The 16,849-nt window shown below is 44.9% G+C and overlaps 1 protein-coding gene across 5 annotated transcripts in view; it reads right to left on the bottom strand.

Moving 5' to 3' along the window:
• The window catches only part of XPNPEP2 (X-prolyl aminopeptidase 2), a 51,578-nt gene that overhangs the window by 20,140 nt on the left and 14,589 nt on the right, over positions 1-16,849 (bottom strand). For 4 of the 5 annotated variants that reach the window (XM_060692118.2, XM_087877564.1, XM_060692119.2 and 1 more), the window contains 10 exons: positions 16,174-16,495; positions 14,074-14,147; positions 12,632-12,742; positions 11,738-11,801; positions 9,656-9,760; positions 8,423-8,509; positions 8,050-8,196; positions 6,395-6,496; positions 4,492-4,573; positions 1,007-1,205 (listed from right to left, as the gene is read on the bottom strand). In XM_060692118.2, the coding sequence (XP_060548101.2) occupies positions 1,007-1,205; positions 4,492-4,573; positions 6,395-6,496; positions 8,050-8,196; positions 8,423-8,509; positions 9,656-9,760; positions 11,738-11,801; positions 12,632-12,742; positions 14,074-14,147; positions 16,174-16,225 (1,023 nt within the window). In that variant the 5' untranslated portion in view covers positions 16,226-16,495. The remainder of the gene's footprint in view (positions 1-1,006; positions 1,206-4,491; positions 4,574-6,394; positions 6,497-8,049; positions 8,197-8,422; positions 8,510-9,655; positions 9,761-11,737; positions 11,802-12,631; positions 12,743-14,073; positions 14,148-16,173; positions 16,496-16,849) is intronic. The other variant, XM_087877565.1, reaches the window with a different exon arrangement.

The following is a 16,849-nucleotide window of genomic DNA, read 5'->3' as shown; positions in this document are numbered from 1 at the left end:
TCTTTTAAAAATGGGTTTAAATTGTTGGATTGAACAGGTATTAGAAGAGATAGCTCGTAGGTGGAAAGTGGTTAGGACAGTGATGGCTAACCTTTTCCGGACCGATTGCCCATGTGTGAATGCGTGCATGCTCAAACCCCCAAAATGCAATGTGTGCATGGTCCCTGTGCATGCACCCAGTCACCCACGCATGCTTGCGTACTCCTTGCATGCATGTGCAATACCCCACACACACCTCCTGCACATGCACGGCAGACACCCGAAGACCGGCTGGTCAGTGGGAGGCACGTGCGCATGCACTGCAGAACAGAACTGGGGCGATGTCTCGCGTGCCCACAGAGAGAGTGCTGCGTGTCACCTCTGGCACATGTGCCATAACTTTGCCATCACAGGGTTAGGAGATACTCTCCTTATAATCGTGGGAGAAACGTGAGATTAGGATAGGTTGGGGCAGGGGTCAGCAACCCGCGGCTCTGGAGCCACATGTGGCTCTTTCATCCCTCTGCTGCGGCTCCCTGTTGCTGGTCAGCTCCACAATTGATAGGGCTTTCAGTTAGGATAGGTAGAGGAAAAAGGATGCCGTGCTAGGAGGAGACTCTATGGTGGGAGAACCAGACTTCCAGCCGGCAGAGGAAAAAGGATGCCGTGCTAGGAGGAGACTCTATGGTGGGAGAACCAGACTTCCAGCCGGCAGAGGAAAAAGGATGCCGTGCTAGGAGGAGACTCTATGGTGGGAGAACCAGACTTCCGGTCAACAGAGGAGAAAGGATGCCGTGCTAGGAAGAGACTTTATGGCGGGGGAACCAAACTTCTGATCAGCAGAGGAAAAAGGACGCCATGCTAGGAAGAGACTATGATGGGGGAACTGGACTTCCGGTCGGCTCCAGAATTGAAGGGGGGCTTCCGGTTAGGACCTTTGTGGCTCTTTGAGTGTTTAAGGTTGCCGACCTCTGGGTTGGGGGAAGAAGACAAATTAGCTTATCTTTCTTTTTCTCTTCTCTCTTACTTGAGGGATCTCCTTGTAAAGTCCCAGAGTTGTGTATTCTGTTCCGATCCAGATGATCACCCCATCTTGGTGGGCATATTTTCTCAGGCTGGCCCCTATCTGGTCGTAGTCTTCGACCTTCACACACAAAGATTCCACACAGCCTGCTGTCAACATCTGGAGTGCTCCGGTGCTCAGCCGACTCCGGTTCACAAACAGACTGGGAGTAAATGAAAGGAAAAGTGAGACATCCCCATTGGGAATGAGTTTAATCCTCCTATAGAAGAACGGTTGCAGAAGCCGATGGGAGTTGTCTGAAATGGCAAAACTGACTACTTTTGTTTCCATGTGGAAACCAGTGGTGGTCTTCAGCCGGTAGTGGCAACCTTTGGGTGAGGCTACCCATCTGCTCACCCGCCCTGGCTCTATGCCGTCCTATTTAGCCATGTTTTCTAAGCCGCATGCATGCGTGCAAGCCACGTGCACGAACAAAGCACATGCGCGGAAGGCCAGGCGTATGAACGGAAGGTGCGCACGCACATTTTCAGTGCGCGGCGAACTGGTGGTAAAGTTATGTGAAACGCATAACTGTTATGTGAAACATCAAGCATGAAGTTCAGAAGCGGTTTCCATCAGAGGTGGGTTTCACCTCTGATGGAAACCGCTTCTGAACTTCATGCTTGATGTGAAAAAGAATGAAATCTTGACTTTGGGTTTGGTAGATTAGACTTTTGCCAGAAATAACTGGTTCATACTATTATGGTAAAACTAAAAGTTGTGATTTTTTTTTTTGATAATGCCCTTTTCTACTGTAACAGAGAGAGTCGGGAGTCAATGTTTTTTTTTTCTTTTTCTTTCCCTACCCTTCCACAATTTTCTTTTCTCTTTCCCCTCCTTGTCCTCTTATTTGCTTTTGTATTTTATAATATTTTATAACTTCATAAAAATGTTTTTGAAAAAAAAAAAGGAAATGAGTTTATTCAGGAAAATGTGGCCTTTCCAAATGTTGGGCAGCTACATCTCCCAGCATCCTTCCCGGGGTGAAATCTGGAAGGTTCTGACAGATTCTGGAGAACCGGTAGCGAAAAGTTTGAGTAGTTCGGAGAACCGGCAAATAACCACCTCTGGCTGGCCCCAGAATGGAGTGGGAAGGGGGATTTTGCAGTATCCTTCCCCTGGAGTGGGGTGGGAATGGAGATTTTGCAGTATTCTTCCCCCAGGAGTGGGGTGGGAATGGGGATTTTGCAGTATCCTTCCCCTGGAGTGGGGAGGGAATGGGGATTTTGCAGTATCTTTCCCCCAGGAGTGGGGAGGGAATGGGGATTTTGCAGTATCCTTCCCCTGGAGTGGGGAGGGAATGGGGATTTTGCAGTATCCTTCCCCTGCCACACCCACCAAGCCACACCCACAGAACCGGTAGTAAAAAAAAATTGAATTTCACCACTGATCCTTCCCTATTGGCCATGCTGGCTAGGCTGCTGGGAATTATGGTTCAGCATTTATAGGAGAGCTCCAATCACACTAGAAATCTTCCTTTCCATCCCACTATTGTTCCTTGTGCTGGAGAGTAGCATTTCCTGGCCATGCTTCCTCCTTTTAGCTTCCTAATAACCCCTTTGCCAATTAGGCACGGTTAAAAGTTGATGATCGACATAACATCAACCCACTGAATGTTGGCCAGGCCAAGATCTCAGCCCACTTCTTGCAGCTTCCAACCCACTGACCATCGTCTCAGAAGAAGACAAACGGGCCTTCTCCTGGGGTTCAAAAGGCATTTCCGCGACTTTTCTCCAAGCGATGAAGAAAAAGGCTTAAGTCAGCTTTCTTCAACTCGCTCTGTTCCAGAGATGCTGAACTACAATTCCCATACTGATGAAGGCTCTTGGAACTTGTAGTGCAAGACATCTGGAGGCCATCAGGTTGACACAGGCCTCTCTTCCCCCACATTTGTTTTGCCGTTCGCTGAAAACATATACAAATATAACACGAACAGCGGTGGATCGTTCATTTGTTTTAAAATTCTCCCCATCTGCGCTATCCTAAACAGTGAAGTTTATTTTAACACAAAGCCCTATTAGGCAGACCCACTGCAGGATTTTCACAACCCAAAGCCTTCCTTCCTTCTTTCTTCTTGTGCCTGTGAATTCAAATGCAAGATGTAGGCTTGCTTTCGACTACACAAAGTTCACGCCGTATAAACATGGCTCTTTTCCACATTCCCACCATGATTTTACAAGTCCTGTAATTTGTTTCCTCCTTAAGAACGTAAGCCTTGTCCTGCCACATCAGTTCAGAGTTCTAGGCTGGTTCAAAGTACCAGCTGGCACTTGGATATCTTTGTGGCACCCAGCCAAGAGGCCCTGGGAGCACATGGACCAACCCTCTCTCTCTCTCTATGTGGACCTGCCACGTTGCTGCCACGGCCAAGAGTCTCTTCCTTCTGACATTCTTGTATTCTGTTTGCAAACAACAATTGAACTTGATTTAAAACCAGAAGTATTTTTGTTGGGTATCTTACCAGAAAAGTACAATAAAGGAAATACATCCAACAGGTTCTGACAGGTTCTGGAGAACCGGTAGCAGAAATTTTGAGTACTTCGGAGAACTGGCAAATACCACCTCTGGCTGGCCCCAGAGTGGGGTGGGAATGGAGATTTTGCGTGGGCTTCAAAAATTTTAGCAAGGGGTTCTCTGCCTGGTTGCTGGGTGGCCGTGGCCGTGGCCTAATCAGCCTCCTGCACCACGGTGGGGGGGGGCATTTTTGCCCTCCCTGGGATTTTCTCGAGCCTCTGGGAGGGCAAAAACAGCCTTCCCAGGCTCCGGAGGCCCTCTGAAGGCTGGAAATGGGCCCATTTCTGGCCTTCCCAAGCTTCTGGTAGGCCCATTTTTTGCCCTCTCCGAGCCTCCACGGATGCCCTGCACTTACCTGCATCCAAAACGGGCTGTGTGGGGACTCCGGGAGGGGAGGGGTGGAGTGGGCAGGGCAGGGCAGGGTAGGGCCAGCCGGGAGTGGGATTTGGGGGTTCTCTGAAATCCACAGAATCTTAGCTAGAGGTTCTCCCGAACCCCTGCGAACCCCCAGTAGACAAGGCTTTCAGATGTGCACAAAAGGCTTTATTATTTCGTCTATTTTTTTCTGAAGAACTTCAGAGGTGATTACCAGGACCTCAGCAACTCCAGTATATTCCACCCAAATGAATCTGCACAGAAGAGGGATCTCAGGAAACTTAAGGGAACCCATGGGACCAAAAAACCCCCTCTTTAGCCAACAAAGAGAAGACGAAGAAGGCAATTCTCTCTCCTAAAGACAGCCCAACGATGTCTGAGCATGCTGATCTGTGGGGGCGGAGATGGAAAAATCAAAAGAAAAACAGAATGGGAGGGGAAAGGAAACGAAAGGAATGGAAAGCTGACTGCTCGGTTGGACCCTGGCCACATTTCGTGGAAGCTCCCACTTACGATGGGAACCAGACGGTTGTCTGAATTGTTGCAGGGAGATCAAGTACCTGATATCTGTCTTGGTGAGAAGAGTGTAAGCGTAGAAGACGGGGGTGTAAGGAATGTCATCTCCTCGAAGATTGAAGAGCCCTACAGGGGGACAAAAAGACGCCTGTAACATCCCCCTTGTTAAACCAGGACAGCCGTTAAGCGATTAAAGGAAGAGACGGATCGCAGAAGAGAGACAAGGAAGCAGCCAAGGCCACTGCAGGGAGCCAGGAAGTAGGAATTTGAGACAAAGATGGGAAGAAGAGATAACTAGAGGTTTTGTGTAATGAGGAAACAAGACACACGATTGAACCTTTCATATGCTGGGCAGAGCCATGGTGGCCCAGTGGTTAGAATGCAGTATTGCAGGCTAATTCTGCTGACCGACAGCAGTTTGGCAGTTCGATTCTGACCAGCTCAAGGTAAACTCAGCCTTCCATCCTTCCGAGGTCGGTCAAGTGAGAACCCAGATTGTTGGGGGCAATAGGCTAACTCTGTAAACTGCTTAGAGTTTACAGGCTAGAAACCAGGAGACTATGAGTTCTAGTACGAGCTTAGGCATGAAAGCAGCTCGGTGATTTTGGGCCCAATTTGGGTTGTTATTGGGAAGAACAAAGGAGGAGGAAGTAGTATTAGGTATGTTCAATGCCTAGAGATATTATTAAAAATAAGGTTGGAGATAGCTACAACCTTATCTAGATAGGTTGGAGATAGCTAGATAGTTGATGGTTATAGAAATAGAAATAGAGATAGATGATCTAGATAGATAGATAGATAGATAGATAGACAGACAGACAGACAGACAGACAGACAGACAGACAGACAGACACATATCCAGATATTTAGATAGAAAGACACACACATAGATAGATAGATAGATGATAGATAGATAAATAGATAGATAGATAAATAGATAGATAGATAGATAGATAGATAGATAGATAGATGATAGACAGACAGACAGATACATATCCAGATATTTAGACAGATAGATAGACACATAGATAGATAGATAGATAGATAGATAGATAGATAGATGATAGATAGATAGAGAGAGAGACAGATGATAGATAGATAGAAAGATAAATAGATACAGTAGATAGATAGATGATAGATAGATAGACAGAGAGACAGACAAATAGATGATAGATAGAAAGATAAATAGATAGATAATAGATAGAGAGACAGACAGACAGAGATGATAGATAGATGATAGATAGAAAGATAAATAGATAGATAGATGATAGATAGCTAGAGAGACAGACAGACAGAGAGATAGATGATAGATAGATAGATTGATGATAGATAGAAAGATAAATAGATATATAGATGATAGACAGACAAATAGATGATAGATAGATTGATACTGTAGATGATAGATAGATGATGGATGGATGGATGGATGATAGATGATAGGATAGATAGATAATAGGATAGAAAGAGATGATAGATAGATAGATGATTGATACTGTACGTGATAGATAGATAGATAAATAGATGACAGATAGATAAATAGATAGATAGATAGATAGATAGATGATAGTTAGATAGACAGAGAGACAGAGAGACAGATAGATGATAGATAGATTGATAGATGATAGATAGATAGCCAGAGAGACAGACAGACAGATAGATGATAGATAGATAGATGATAGATAGATAGATGATAGATAGATAGATAAAAAGATAAATAGATAGATGATAGACAGACAGACAGACAGATAGATGATAGATAGATTGATAGATGATAGATAGCTAGAGAGACAGACAGACAGATAGATGATAAATAGATAGATGATAGATAGATAGATAGATAGATAGATAGATAGATAGATAGATAGATAGATAGAATGAGAGAGAGGGAGGGAGGGATCTAGGAGAGAAATATATAAATAGATGCCTGTTAAATATTAACCAACATACATGCCGTCTCCTCGAGGCCAGAAAGCAAGATTGCTGTGGGCTTCCTGCTGTGTTGCTCCATCTGCGACCGAGCGTGGGCAACCTTCTCTTGCCAGGTACTTCCTAAAGGAAGAAAAGATCATAAGACTGGGAGGCCTGACTGATGAAAACGCCAATTTCCTGGCCTTCACTATAAAACAGCATCCAGTCTGGCCAAAAGAGAGCAAGAAAAACAATACATTTTTCTTATGGCCTGCGGTGCTGCTTCTATTAAACAGGAGAACTGATAGGCAGCCAATTTAAGGTGAGGAGGTTTGCCCTAAGGCCACCTTTCTCAAATTGAGCTGTTCCAGAAATATTGCAAGGGAAGAGCAGACAGAGCTGGGCTGGTGGTGGAGTTAAATGTGTCATCATCTTAGAGTCCTTACGTTGCCACAAATTATCCAAGTCCAACCCCAAATGCAACCTCTTTTGAATTTTGTTGACCCTTATCTGCCACCAATTTATTACTGAACTTTAGTTGACTAGACTCTTGTGTATAAAAAGGTAAAGGTTCCCCTTGCACATATGTGCCAGTCGTTCCCGACTCTAGGGGGCGGTGCTCATCTCCGTTTCAAAGCCGAAGAGCTTTAAACACCAAAGGCGCACGGAACGCTGTTACCTTCCCACCAAAGGTGGTCCCTATTTTTCTACTTGCATTTTTTACGTGCTTTCGAACTGCTAGGTTGGCAGAAGCTGGGACAAGTAACGGGAGCTCACCCCGTTACGTGGCACTAGGGATTTGAACTGCTGAACTGCTGACCTTTCGATCAACAAGCTCAGCGTCTTAGCCACTGAGCCACCGCGTCCCTGATGTCACCGATGCTTAGTGCCTGACAAATATTGAATTACAAACTTCCTTTGTCTCCAGGCAAAATGACCCCCAACTCCTCACCAATAACATTGCCAAAAAGGCATGAAGAGTTGTTAACCTAATCTTGCGTAGCTTCTTCTCTGGTAATGTTGTACTACTAACTAGAGCATACAAAACATTTGCTAGACCAATTCTTGAATAAAGCTCATCTGTCTGGAACCCGCACTGCATATCGGAGATAAATACAATCGAGAGAGTCCAGAGATATTTTACAAAAAGAATCTTCCATTCCTCTAACTGCAATAAAATACCTTATGCCACCAGACTCCAAATTTTGGGCTTAGACAATTTAGAACTACGCCGACTTCAGTCTGACCTAAGCATAGTACATAAAATGATCTGCCACAATGTCCTTCCTGTCAATGACTACTTCAGCTTCAACCACAACAATACACGAGCACATAATAGATACAAACTCAAGGTAAACCGTTCCAAACTCAATTGCAGAAAATACGACTTCAGCAACAGAGTGGTCAATGCCTGTAATGCACTACCTGACTCTGTGGTTTCTTCCCCAAACCCCCAAAACTTTAACCTTAAACTGTCTACTGTTGACCTCACCCCATTCCTAAGAGGTCTGTAAGGGGCGTGCATAAGTGCACCAGCGTGCCTACCGTCCCTGTCCTAATATTCCTTTTTACTCTTATTCTTTTCATGTATTCAAATTATGTTTATACTTTTACCTGTTATCTTATATATGCTTGACAAATAAACTTATGATTATGAATCTCCCCTTGGCACTTTGTTTGTGCTCCACACATACCAATGAAGTCATCAGTGAGTCGATAGATTGTGTTGGTCGGAGGCGGAAGCCGCTCGCTGCCCCACACGAGGTCCACCAGGTTAACGACAGGGAAATCCAAAGTCCTATTTTCACCATCCAGGATCTGTTGATAGCTGTACCAAGTGTCTAGGGAAAGAGAATGGGAAGGAGAGCTCTTGAAACATAACAGCAGAATGGCTGTTGTCAGCCAGGAGACTGTCATGGGAGATGGGGGAAGGCACAACAGCTGGCATTTAAGCATTTCAGTGCAAGCTGCTAATGCAAGGCAGTGAGGTAGCCTCATCTTCCTTTGGTGGACCAGCTTCTTGAGCCTGCCCTGATGTGCCCGAGAAACTCCAAAGATGCTTCATACCGATAGAAAAGAGGAAGGGGTCCAATCCAATGGTTCCCCCAGCAGGAACTTCATTGAGTATCCATTGTCCAATAGAGGTGACCCACACTGCAAAAGAAAAGACATCAGTGAGCCATGCCTCTTTCTCTGGATTGGCAGAAGGACTAGATGTTGTAAGCATGGACCAACATGGCAGGAGCTGAGTCCCATTTCAGTGGTCACAAGAGTGAATCAGTTGTGGGAAGGACCATGGAACAGTGGTTGAGCACTTGCTGAGTAGGCAGAAGCCCCAGGTTCTGATTTCTAGGACTTCCAGGGAAGAGCTGGAAAATTGGAATTAGATAACTTGCCACAGCCAACTCGCTGTGGCCACCTCACCATGGCCAACTCTCCATGGCCAACTCTCCATGGCCAACTCACTATGGTCAACTCTACATGGCCAACTCACTATGGTCAACTCTACATGGCCAACTCTCCATGGCCAACTCACTATGGTCAACTCTCCATGGTCAACTCTCCATGGCCTACTCACGATGGTCAACTCATTATGGCCAACTCTCCATGGCCAACTCTCCATGGCCAACTCACCACGGCCAACTACCTGTGGGACAACTCACCACAGCCAACGAGGACAATTTATCAATTCAATTTAATTATTTCAAATAGATTAAAAATTTGTTTTTGTCAGATTTCATTTTGTCCCTCCTTTTGTATCCTTTCTCTAATGATTCTATTCCACCATTTCTTTTGATATCAGTGTAACTCTTTGTCCTGCAGTGAGTTGTCCCATGGTGAGTTGGCCGTGACAAGTTGGCCGTGATGAGTTGGATAAGAGAGAGTCAAGCTATTCTCCAAAGCACCTGAGGGTAGGACAAGAAGCAATGGATGGAAACTAATCAAGGAGAGAAGCAACTTAGAAATAAGGAGAAATTTCCTGACAATTAGAACAATTAATCAGTGGAACAACTTGCCTCCAGAAGTTGTAAATGCTCCAACACTGGAAGTTCTTAAGAAGATGTTGGATAACCATTTGTCTGAAGTGGTGTAGGGTTTCCTGCCTGAGCAGGGGGTTGGACTAGAAGACCTCCAAGGTCCCTTCCAACTCTGTTATTCCATTCTATTCATTTTAAAAGTTGCCAAGCTGAGGAATACTACTTTAGGATATTGCTTACACGGCTAAGAGATTGTTGGTAGCAACTGGAGCTGAAAAGAGAAAACGTGGAGCTCTAAGACAAAATTAAGACATGGACAAACCTGATTTCTGCAGCTCCCAATTGCAGTCCATCTGACGCTCAGCCTGGATCCAATAGCGGCTGTCCGTGAAGAGAACGGATTTTTGCAGGGTGATCACACCAGTCCCTAAGGATGAAATTCTAAAAATCAGAGGCGCCAAAGACAAAATCGATTTCACTGCTGTTTCCCCGGATGTCGTTTTCTGGTTGGTGACGAAGGGACACACCAGTGATGGGTTTCAAATTTTTTTACTACCAGTTCTGTGGGCGTGGCTCGGTGGGCGTGGCTTGGTGGGCGTGGCAGGGGAAGGATACTGTAGAATCTCCATTCCCACCCCAATCCAGGAGAAGGTTATTGCAAAATCCCCATTTCCTCCCGATCAGCTGGGACTTGGGAGGCAGAGAATAGATGGGGGCGGGGCCAGTCAGAATTTTTACTACCGGTTCTCCAAACTACTCAAAATTTCCGCTACCAGTTCTCCAGAACTGGTCAGAACCTGCTGAAACCCACCTCTGACACACACCCTGCATAAGCTTCATAGCATGTGAATCTTTATTATAAATTAAGATTTTTTAAATCCTCAATTGACAGGAGGTGCTAATCTCCCTGAAATCCAGCTCCCAAGGAAGGTGAAAATATTTTGCCAATTAATGCTACGCCTGAGTTTTAAATCTCAAGGGCGCTTTTCCTGAAAGCTGCTAATGTCAGACTCGACTCAGGAAAGCTGCGGAGACATTTTTCGTTTACATACATTTGTAGGTTCAGCGACTGGATGAGAGACGTGGGAAATTACACGTGGGAGGTTTATCTCCCTTTTTGTTGATTTTTAGAAAGTGCACAGAGTGAGAAATTTGCATCGAACGCATTTAAACATCTTGAATACATTAAATATAGCTGTTGCACTGCAGTTCTGCTGAGGCAAGATTCAGTCAGAAAAAAAGACTTTCGTTTTTATTATTTTGCATAAAGGTATTTGTTCTTCTTTCTTTCTTTCTTTCTTAAACATAGTCGTAATTCACCCACGGGGTGGAGGGAGCAATCTGAATTTATCCTGGGACTGGAGACGAGCCACTGTAAGCCCAGCAAAAGGGCTTTTCTATATTTCAACAACAAAAAATATGATCTATGTTACTCAGCCTTGCCCTGGAATTAGGGTGCAACTATTCTATTTTCAGGGACGCGGTGACTCAGTGGTTAAGATGCTGAGCTTGTCGATCGAAAGGTCGGCAGTTCAGCGGTTCGAATCCCTAGTGCTGCCTAACGGGGTGAGCTCCCTTTAACTTGTCCCAGCTTCTGCCGACCTAGCAGTTTGAAAGCATGTAAAAAAATGCAAGTAGAAAAATAGGGGCCACCTATGGTGGGAAGTTAACAGCGTTCCGTGCGCCTTTGGCGTTGAGTCATGCCGGCCACATAACCATGGAGACATCTTCGGACAGCGCTGGCCCTTCGGCTTTGAAACGGAGATGAGCACCGCCCCCTAGAGTCAGGAACGACTAGCACATATGTGCGAGGGGAATCTTTACCTTTTAATACTATTTTCAAGGAAGTTTGGATGGGACACACGGATTATACTATTATTATTTTTTTGCTTAGTTCATAGTTCCTACAGGTAGTCCTTGACTTATGACCAAAAGTGAGCCTAAAATTTCTGTTGCTAAGCGCAAGTTAAGTGAATTTTGCCTCATTTTACGACCTTTCTTCCCACTGTTGTTAAGTGAATCACTGCAGTCGTTAAGATAGTCACACGGTTGTTACGTGAATCCGGCTTCCTCATTGACTTTGCTCATCAGAAGGTTGCAGAAGGGGATCACATGACCCTGGGATACTGCAACAGTCATAACTATGAGTCAGTTGCCACAGCGTCATGTCACTATGGGGATGCTGCAATGGTGGTAAGTGTGAAAAATTGTCACAAGCCACTTTTTGTAGTGCCATGGTAACTTCGAATAGTCTCTCTAAATGAACTGTTGTAAATTGAGGACTAGCTGCACTTGATCCACCAATGAGCATTGAGAACAGCTGCTAATTTGATTCCTGACAACCTGAGACTCAACTAAGAAATGTAGGGTTTGAGGGTTGCTGCATTTCTGGAAGAGGACTCACCCGACGATCCTGAAAAACCCGACATCCAAGCGAGTCGCTTGTCCCGTTCTGCGACGTATTCACTCTGGAAGATGAGAAGGTTTTCAGAAACAAGAGACGGCCCACGGCTGTCCCATTCGAACAGGATCCCAGGCCTATCTATACTCTTCGCTTTTCAGAAAACTCAATACTCTCTGAGTAATCACCTAAGTAATCTTTCGTAGCGAAAACGTGGAATGGGACAACTTCTCAAAGTCAACTTTCAATGGCCACTTCGCCACGGCCAACTGTCCATGGCCAATTTGTCATGGCCAACTCACCACGGCCACCTCACCATGGCCAAATCACCACGGACACATCACCATGGCCAACTCTGCATGGCCAACCTGCCGTGGCCACCTCACCATGGCCAACTCACTGTGGCCACCTCACCACGGCCAACTCTACATGGCCAACTCACTGTGGCCACCTCACCACGGCCAACTCTACATGGCCAACTCGCTGTGGCCACCTCATCATGGCCAACTCACTGTGGCCACCTCACCATGGCCAACTCTGCATGGCCAACTCGCTGTGGCCACCTCACCATGGCCAACTTGCTGTGGCCACCTCCCCATGGTCAACTCTGCATGGCCAACTCACTGTGGCCACCTCACCATGGTCAACTCACTGTGGCCACCTCCCCAAGGCCAACTCTACATGGCCAACTTGCTGTGGCCACCTCCCCACGGCTAACTCTGCATGGCCAACTCTTTTTCAAGAGGCAACTGGATTTTCTGGTTTTCCTTCGAAGACGTTTCGCTTCTCATCCATGAAGCTTCTTCAGATTTTACCACTGGCACGTACCCACGAGCGAACTGGTAGTGACGGGATTTGAATCACACTACTGACCTGTTCCTGTCTTCTTTGACTTACCAGGTGTGCATCTGTGTTAGGCACAATATAGGCTGACAGCTTGTAGGTTTTCATATGCTCACGTAAGGCCTTCAGCCTCTCGCCCGTCACAATCGCCGTGGGTGGCAAGTACTTACAGCATAGAAAAACAGGGCGGCAGAGGGTTTAGGAGAGGGAAGAGAGGAACAGAAGGATTAAAGAGGTTAGCATTTGTACAGTTACTTTTGTGTACAATCAGCACAGGGGTGGATTCTAATTTTTTTTTACTACCGGTTCTGTGGGTGTGGCTTATTTTGTGGGCATGGCTTGGTGGGGGGGAGTAATGTGACTGGTGGGCATGGCCAACTTTTTTTTTTTAAAAAAACTTTTTAAAGCATTTTTTTCTACAACCTTAAAAGGTTGCAGAAAACAATGCTTTGAAAAGCCTCTGCCGATCAGGCAACTCAGCTGGGATCGTCAGAGGCTTTTCAAAGCATTTTTTCTACCACCTCTTCGGCTGAGGCAAGAGGCTGACTCTATAAACCACTTACAGAGTGCTTTCAAAACCACTATGAAGCAGTATAAAAGTGCTATTGCTAATCCTTCCTTCCTTCCTTCCTTCCTTCCTTCCTTCCTTCCTTCCTTCCTTCCTCCCTCCCTCCCTCCCTCCCTCCCTCCCTTCCTTCCTTCCCTTCCTTTCCTTCCTTCCTCTCTCCCTCCCTTCCTTTCCTTCCTTCCTAGACAGCCAGTGGTGAGATTCATATAATGTAACAACTGGTTCTCTGCTCTAATGATCCTCTGGGTAGACGTGGCTTGGTGGTCATGTGACTGTGTTGGCGTGGCCAACTCAACGTCACTCACTGTTACAATGTAATAAGGGCTAACCAGAGAGGCAGTTTCTGTAAGCAGGGCAATAAAGATTAGGCTAGAAACAACAGCAGAATGTTTCCTTCCTGCCTTCCTTACAGGATTAGCCCTGTAAAGTGGAAAAAAACAAAATAAGATTTCTTCCAACAACCGGTTCTCCGAACTGATTAGAAAGTTAACCACGGGTTCTCCCGAATAGGTGCGAACTGGCTGAATCCCACCACTGTAGACAGCCATAAACCAAAGATGAGCACAGGGCATCAATTGGATGGTTTTGGTTGTCATCTCCACTTTTCTGCCCATCTGTCTGTGGACATCCCTGGCAATCCCTGGTAAACTTTCTTTTACAGGTCCAGCACATCTTTTTATGACGTAAACCACAAAAAGGAAGAAACGGAGAGAGACGGTGGGGGAAAACAGAGATTTGGCTCTCAAAAATTTCATTGGCGTGATCCTGAAGGACTTGGGGGCTGCAAAAGTGGAACTGGATTGTCTCTTCTGACTAGGAAGGATGGGGCTTTGCTCAGGCATCGGAAGTTGCCCAAACTTTATTATTTGGAGAAGCTGTTCTAACATATTATCAGATCACACATTTGGGGCAAGGTTTAGGAACTCACTGGTGGGTTAGTTGTACAGTTTCTTGTGTCTTCTGACACAGAGCGTGCTTGCTTAGGATACCCTGTGATGCAGCCTAGGGTGAAAGGAAAAAAAAACTTTTATTCAAGGAAGCCTTCTTTAAATGGCCTGGGAGGTTTGAACATCCATCCATCCATCAAGTAATTCACAATGCTGTCTTTTTCATTTTTCTCCTTTTGTCAAAACATTGGATGGGGAAACCACACATCCATTTCCTCCTGCATCTCCGTAAATAAAAGGATCGGAAGCACTTCCTGCTTTTTTTTAAAAAAAAGTCACACTAAATGAGCCTGGATAGCTCTGCAGACTAAAAGCACTGTAATTTAACACCAGCTGTCTGCAATTAAAGTAAGTTCGAATCTTGCCAGGCTCAAGGTTGACCCAGCCTTCCATCCTTTCTAAGGTAAGTAAATTGAGGACCCAGTTTGTGGGGGCAATAAGCTGACTTTGTATAAAATATACAAAAGTATGAAGGCTATTGCTTAATGCACTGTAAGCCGCCCTGAGTCTCCGGAGAAGGGCGGCATAGAAATCAAATTATATATATATAAATTTTTTTTTTAAAAAAATGTACATTTTGCACATTTAATGCTTTGGTGCATTCGAATCTATGCTGCTCTCTTTTGATCTGACCTAGTTTGTGACTGCAACATTTGAACATCATTTCTCCTGAGCAGGATATTGAGTCAATTGCAATCTGGAGACGAACACCTCTTAACATGGGGAAAGTGTTAGCGTGTAAAAAAAAAAAAATAGAAAAGTTTTCAAAACAAACTGTGAGTGCCATAGTGGACTCCACGCTCAAGATATTCAGCGGTCAAGGTTGGTCACCTTATTGTAGCAGTCAAGTCAAAACATTGCATGAGAGTTTCTCTCAAGTTTCCTTTCTTGGCAGTGGCAAATACCATATTAATGCATCAAATAGTCCGCAGTTTGCTGATACTGTATTGCAGAGGTCTTCAAACTTGGCAGCTTTAAGACTTGTAGACTTTAACTCCTAGAATTCTCCAGCCAGCTATGCTGGCTGGAGAATTCTGGGAGTTGAGGTCCACAAGTCTTAAAGCTGCCAAGTTTGAAGACCTCTGCAATACAGTATCAGTACTGTAATTAGCCATTAGATCTCACCTAATGATTGAGCCTAGCCGTGCTATAACTATATGCAAAAATTAGCAAGTGTTGGTTGGATCCCCTCCAGTTCTAATTATTAGACGCTGGACTTAATATCATTAAGAGATAATTTACATCCCTTTACTTCAAAATGGGATCAATTAGTCCTAACAATCTCATGGCCCAGAGGGTTCTGATTGGCTATGATTGGTTTCATCTTATATTAACAATACAGTAATATCCCAGATGGTGGGAAACAGTGGCTCAGTGCTAAGATGCTGAGCTTGTAGATTGAAAGGTCGGCAGTTCAGCGGTTCGAATCCCTGGTGCTGCGTAACGGGCTGAGCTCCCGTTACTTGTCCCAGCTTCTGCCAACCTAGCAGTTCTAAAGCACGTAAAAATGCAGGTAGAAAAATAGGGACTATCTTTGGTGGGAAGGTAACAGCGTTCCGTGCACCTTTGGCATTGAGTCATGCCGGCCACATGACCACAGAGACGTCTTTGGACAGAGCTGGCTATTCGGCTTTGAAATGGAGATGAGCACCACCCCCTAGAGTCGGGAATGACTAGCACATATGTGCGAGGGGAACTTTTAGTAATATGGCAGAGAAGGGAACTACATTTCCCAAAACCCCATGCATTTCTGCTTTGTCCCTTGGAGTGCATCTAAACAAGATTTTTTTCCCATGGTCCCCCGGATCAGGAGGTCCTGCAGAACTAAGAAAAGGAAATGAAAGTGACAGAAAAGTGTCACATCATGCAATATTTCAGCAGGTGCCCAGGAAAGAAATCTCATTGTTAATTGCTACATTGTGGGTCAAATCTACCCAGATGAGTCCTTCCACTTTTTCTGTACTCACCAGACCACTGAAGTCATGAGAACTCATCTCGAGAGTAACACAAATGAGAACATCCTTTCTTTAGGTTGCTCAGTTCCAGGAAAGGGTGTCCAGGTCTCAAACCACAATACGTACCATGAAGGAAGAGAAAAACCCAGGCTCGTAGGACGTAAGAAACGGAGGCCATGTCCTTCTTCAGACTCGCGACGTTGCCAAGAGAATAATCTCAGGAACAAATTAATCCCATCAACCAGGTGAGAGTCCAACTATGCCGATGTCACAAAGGTGAAAGAGCAGTCCAAGTCAGTCGAAACAACATTCCAGATTATCCAGCTCTCAATGCCTCTCTTTCTGTTTTCTCCAGTAAAGCAAATAGCATGTGATAGAGAGAGAGTGATGCAAAGTCCAGATTTCAGCATCGGAAAATGATTTTGTTTTCCTTTCTGGAACATCGGCGCTGATTTTTCAAAACAAAACAGGAGAAGCTACTAAACCGGTTTTATTGTTTAGTTTACACTGCAGTTGTCTCTGGGTTGAGCCCAGGCGTGGCAATCTTGGGTAGGAAACCACGAAGTTTATGGAAGTCCAGCAAGGAACTGGCTTAACTCTTTTTAATTGTTTAATTTTAATTCGTTTTTTAAAAAACGGGGGTATTTTAATTAGCATGGGCCAAATTTATCTAATACGTTTTAAATTGTTTTTTAAATTTTATATTATATGTATTTTATCTTGGCTGTTCATTGCCCTGAGTCCTTCAGAAGTAGGGCGGTATATAAATCTAAATAAACTGAAACTGAAACTGAAACCAAAC

This window comes from Pantherophis guttatus, chromosome 12 (assembly GCF_059756535.1).
Source record: "Pantherophis guttatus breed Tessera chromosome 12, ASM5975653v1, whole genome shotgun sequence".
NCBI lineage: Eukaryota > Metazoa > Chordata > Lepidosauria > Squamata > Colubridae > Pantherophis > Pantherophis guttatus.
The sequence above is the reverse complement of the archived record's forward strand: the minus strand, read 5'-3'. Positions and strand labels throughout refer to the sequence as shown.